Source organism: Saccoglossus kowalevskii, chromosome 14 (genome assembly GCF_978046115.1).
Source record: "Saccoglossus kowalevskii chromosome 14, keSacKowa6.1, whole genome shotgun sequence".
Classification (NCBI taxonomy): domain Eukaryota; kingdom Metazoa; phylum Hemichordata; class Enteropneusta; family Harrimaniidae; genus Saccoglossus; species Saccoglossus kowalevskii.
In genome coordinates, this window is record NC_140654.1 from 35968018 (window position 1) to 35974017 (window position 6000).

The following is a 6000-nucleotide window of genomic DNA, read 5'->3' on the forward strand; positions in this document are numbered from 1 at the left end:
TGGGGACTGTGATTTGCAAAATGCTTGTTATCTCAAAATGTATTTGTCTATTTCTATTTGTCAGGTTGTTTGATAGGTCCAGTATTGTTATCAGTTCAGCCATACATGGACTATCTGAATGGTGTGCATGAAATACTCAATGATGCTTTGTCAATTGGACAAAATAACTGCAGAGTTGAGGAGGTATGTGTATTCTGAACAGTAAATAAACTAAATTAACCCTTATTCTTTGTTTGTGTGTGTTTATCTCAATCACTTCTCTATTTCAGCATTGATTTTGGTTACAGTGACACTATACACTAAATGCTTAGTGAAATGATTCAGTGACAATTGGTCTTCACACAAAAATGCCAAAATGTTTTTAAACTAAAATGAAGCATTTTCCAGTATTACTATAATGTAATGCTTGCAGATACATGTTCAAGAAAAACATATGACACTCAAAATGACACTCGTTTGAATTTTCAGATGCTGTACACGTACATTATATTGTATATAGTCTTGCAATGTATAGGATTTATGTCATGAATTCTGTAAACAATGGCGGAAAATATTGCCATTTATGAATGAAATGATACAAATTACCTCCACAAACTTTAAAGGCAATGTCCAGCATTATAATACCATGAACAAACAAGCAAGTCATTCACCACTAAACCTTCGGTCAGTGCACAACCTGCCAACATGCTATTTCAACTGACTTTCCACCAAAGAACACAAAATTTCATAAACATACAAACATTGGAATGTGAATTGTGAAAAAATGTGTTTGATAAATTGTAGAAATTTATCTTGAATGGTCAATGGAAGGTAATTTTTAGCCACTCATCATTTTAGAGTTAGTTCGGAGTTAACTATAGAATACCCATGATGCTCTGCTTCTTTTTATATTCAGCTTCGCTGTCGACTTAGTCGAGCAGAGCTTAGCATATGAGTGATTGTCCGTCGGCATTCTCATGAACGTTTTACCTTTTCGATTGCTTCCTGAAAATTACAAGCCTGATTGCTTTGATACTTGGTGTATATGTACCTTGGGTAGGCCAGCTCTCTTAGATTTGTTCATTTTGTGATGATATCTTTTATTCTCTAATTTAAGTGAATATTTTTGTCATTTTTAGTAAAAAGTGATATTTTCGACTCGTATTTACCGTAGGTATCTATGTTAGAGCTCTCTCAGATTACTCCTTGTGAATGCTAATTACTCCTTGTGAATGACTTGTTTGTTTATGCTGGACATTGTCTTTAACATAATCTATGTGCAAACACAAACTATGCCCATTGGTCTATTACTGACATTGTTAATTGTAACCAGTCCAACCTTGATCTGCCACACCCAATATTTTATTTTTATATTTACAGATTGCCAATGAGAGTACTATCCATCACACATGCAGTTTTATCTTCTTGTCTCAGGGATGTTTTAAGTTAAACATCTCATGTCAAGAGATAATGGAAGAGTCACATGACCTGTCATCCCAGTCTCTTATATTCAATACAAAAAGTGATCAAGTGTGGAATTACAGGCCTATTGTAGTTTTTGATATCTCACAATGAAAACACTGGCCATCACAAAATTCCAATTCTACTATCATAATACAGTTCACTATTAACACCACATCACATGACAAATTATATTGACACAACGCAGATGGATATCAGTTGATTTTTTTATATCTGTCTTTGACATATTTATGTGTACACATTTATCATCTGGGTAACTATGGTGATGGTTCATTTATTCAAATTTATTGGTCATCTACTTTTTTTTAAATGTTAAAGTAGAGGGAGTACCAAGACACAATATCTTGCAAGTGATATGTTTTCTGAAAGTTTGTTGGTTAAACTTATATTAATTTCTCTATCTTGCATGTAAGTGTAAATGTTCTCATAAAACTGGTTCTACTAACAATATAATGATTCTGCATACCCAAATTATTTATTATTTATTTATGCATCAGTACACATACATATTATCTATCCACAGTCTGATATAAGCTGATGCCATTATACCTCATGAACATGTTCCACCTCAAAACCAGCCATGTGTGGATAATTCTCATGCTAATTTTGGCAGACGCATTGAGAAATGAACCTACTTATTTGGGGGGACATTGGGGTGTAAGTTTTAGTATTTACACTTCTATTATGATGTCCAAAAAATAACTTGCTCCATGGATTTCCCATTTGTACAATTTTGAAATATTTTTTTTTGCTTTTTGTTGGGCATTGGGTTGCAATATTTCATCTGTGTTTATAAGAATCACCCCTCATTTAGCATAACGTAGCTCTCTTGAAAAATTTGTGGAGCAAGTTTTTTGGTATCACCTAATGTAAATATACTGTGTTTTGCACTGATTTTCAAACTTGTATTACTATGAAATGGAGTAGGCTTTCCCAGTCAATTGATGGTAATGTTAGTTGCAGATGTAAATATAATTAAATGGATGAAGTTGAATTAATTGTGTTTTGTAGTTATTTAGAGTAAACTGTAGCACATTATTATGCAGTTTTAAATCCTGCACATACAGTATGTTATCATGAATATATCTCAAAATATGCATAAAGCAGTACAGCAGTTAGCCAATGTGTAGCACAGGTAGATGTGACACTATACTGCCCCAGTAACATTTTGTTTGGAAGTCTTGAATCTAGGACACAATTCAATTTAGGTCGGAAAAGAGGGAATCAAAGAAACTTCTTAAAGATACATCTTTGATTGACACCCTTATCAGGGAGGGGGGCGTGTGTGTGTGTGTGTGTGTGTGTGCGTGCGTGTGTGCGTGTGATTATTATTACGCTATAATTTCATATACAGGTAATGGGTTCACTGAGTTGAGTAGTCTGCTGTCTATGAAACAATTCACTACCATCATACTCTTACGTATATGCTCAAAAGACCCCAAAACTGGGATAGAAATATTGCATCCTTACTATATCAAGAGACCCTCCAAGCTACTTTAGGCATTGGGCCATTCCAACTATTGTATGGTTGGACTGTAGGGGAACCAACAACTCAGAAGTTAATGCTACCATCGCTGAGAGAATATGCACTTGGTATTACCGGTATATGACTACCATATACATTTTTTGTGTACCTCTTTCTAGTCCCCATACGGACACAGTTTGAAAACAGGGTCTTATGTTTTGACGTGCATGCGTCCGGACTTGTATCTTAGAAATGCCGGACCAATCACAATCAAACTTCACACATACATCATAGATGACATTATACATATGCACATCAATTTATTTCACGATCTGATTCAAGATGGCCGAATGCCAGCCATTTTTGTACTGAAAAATCATCAAAATCAAAAGCATTTCTTGGCTGTTTACAGATGGATTTTGTCCAAACTTGGTATATACGTTGGACATTATAGGACCTTGGTTCACATCATTTTTAGTCCCCATTCGGACTCAGTCCGAAAACGGGGACTTATGTTTTGACCTCCGTGTGTGTGTGTGTGTGCGTGTGTGCGCCTGTGCGTGCGTCCGGACCTGTATCTTAGAAATGCCTGAACCAATCACAATCAAACTTCACACATACATCATACATTATATTATACATATGTACGTCAATTTGTTTCACGATCTGATTCAAGATAGCCGAATGGTGGCCATTTTTGTGCTAAAAAACCATAAAAATCAAGCATTTCTCGGCTGTTTACAGATGCGTTTTGTTCAAACTTGGTGTATACATTAGACATTACGGGACCTTGATGCAAATAATTTTGTTTTTCAGATTAGATTCAAAATGGCCGACTGGCGGCCATTTTGTTTTAATGAATGTGGTTCTCGTGTCATATGTCTGACTTGCTTTCACTGATTATGTTCAAATTGTAAATATTCATTATACATCATGTTGTAGATAGACAGATATATTAGTTTGACGATCTTATTCAAAATGGCAGAGTGGTGGCCATTTTTGTGCTAAAAAATCATAAAAATCAAGCTTTTCTCGGCTGTTTACAGATGGGTTTTGTTAAAACTTTGTGTATACATTAGACATCTTGAGACCTTGATGCAAATAATTTTGTTTTTCAGATTAGATTCAAAATGGCCGATTGGCGGTCATTTTGTTTTAATGAATGTGGTTCTCGTGCCATATGTCTGACTTGCTTTCACTGATTATGTTCAAATTTTAAATATTCATTATACATCATGTCATAGATAGACATATATTGGTTTGACGATCCTATTTAAAATGGCTGAATGGTGGCCATTTTTGTGCTAAAAAAATCATCAAATATCAAGCATTTCTGGCATTTATAGATGGATTTTGTTCAAACTTGGTACATATATTAGACATTACAGGTTTCTGATGCACATCATTTATTTTTCAGATCAGATTCAAAATGGCTGTCTGGCAGCCATTTTGTTTTAATGAATGGGCTTCTAGAGCCATATCTCCGACTTGTTTTGACTGATTATGTTCAAATTTTTAGCTCCACTGTCGACTTTGTCGAGCGGAGCTTATCATATGAGTGTCCGTCATACGAGTGTCCGTCGTCTGTGTCAATGTTTTACTTTTTCGACTTCTTCTTGAAAACTACAAGCCTGAATGCTTTGATACTTGGTGTATATGTACCTTGGGTAGACCTCTCTTAGGTTTGTTCATTTCATGTTGATATCTTCAATTCTCTAATTTTGGTGAATATTTTTGGTAAAAAGTGATATTTTTGACTTCTTGTTAAAAACCGCAAGTGCAATTGCTTTGATATTACATATATAGGTACTACATTTGGACCTCTCTCAGATTTGTTCATTTTGTAATGATATCTTTAATTCTCTAATTTTGGTGAATATTTTTGTCATTTTTGGTAAAAAGTGATATTTTCGACTTCTTGTTAAAAACCATAAGTGCGATTGCTTTGATATTACATATATAGGTACTACATGTGGACCTCTCTCAGATTTGTTCATTTTGTGATGATGTCTTCAATTCTCTAATTTTGGTGAATATTTTTGTAATTTTTGGTAAAAAGTGATATTTTCGACTTCTTGTTAAAAACCAATAGTTCAATTGCTTTGATATTACGTATTTAGATACTACATGTAGACTTTTCTCAGATTTGTTCATTTCGTGATGATATCTTCGTTTCTATAATTTTGGTGAATATTTTTGTCATTTTTGGTAAAAAGTGATATTTTCGACTTCTTGTAAAAAACCAATAGTCTGATTGCTTTCATATTACATATATAGGTATTACATGTGGACTTCTCTCAGATTTGTTCATTTTGTGATGGTATCTTCAATTCTCTAATTTTCGTGAATATTTTTGTAATTTTTGGTAAAAAGTGATATTTTCGACTTCTTGTTAAAAACCAAAAGTTCAATTGCTTTGATATTACATATATAGGTACTACATGTAGACCTTTCTTAGATTTGTTCATTTCGTGATGATATCTTCAATTCTCTAATTTTGGTGAATATTTTGGTAATTTTTGGTAGAAAGTGATATTTTCGACTTCTTGTTAAAAACTGTAAGTCCGATTGCTTTGATACTATACATATTGTTCATTTTCTAATGATGTCTTCAGTTCTTTAATTGAATTGTGCATTGCTAACAGCGGAGCTATCTCAGCCGATAGGCTGCTTGTTAATATTCATTATACATGGTGTCATAGATGTACGAATATATTGGTTTGACGATCCTTTTCAAAGTGGCCAAATGGTGGGAATTTTTGTGCTAAAAAAATCCTCAAATATCAAGCATTTCTTGCATTTATGGATGGATTTTGTTCAAACTTATAACATACATTAGACATTACAGGTTCCTGATGCACGTCATTTTATTTTTCAGATTGGATTCAAAATAGCTGACTGGCGGCCATTTTGTTTTAATGATTGGGCTTCTAGAGCCATATCTCTTAAATGCTTTGACTGATTATATTCAAATTTTATATTTTCGTTATATATCATGTTATATATATATATACAAGCCGGTAGGCTGGTTGGCGATCCGCTCCGCTCAAAAACAAGCACCATGTTTTTGGCTG

The 6000-nt window shown here is 33.9% G+C and overlaps 1 protein-coding gene across 1 annotated transcript in view; it reads left to right on the forward strand.

Annotated features, from left to right (window-relative positions):
• Positions 1-2455, forward strand: part of LOC102803969 (trafficking protein particle complex subunit 9-like) — a 187138-nt gene extending 184683 nt beyond the window's left edge. Inside the window, exons 21-22 of the mRNA XM_085508182.1 lie at positions 65-183; positions 1360-2455. Coding sequence (XP_085364308.1) covers positions 65-183; positions 1360-1554 — 314 coding nt within the window. The 3' untranslated portion in view covers positions 1555-2455. The remainder of the gene's footprint in view (positions 1-64; positions 184-1359) is intronic.
• Positions 2456-6000: the final 3545 nt, after the last annotated feature.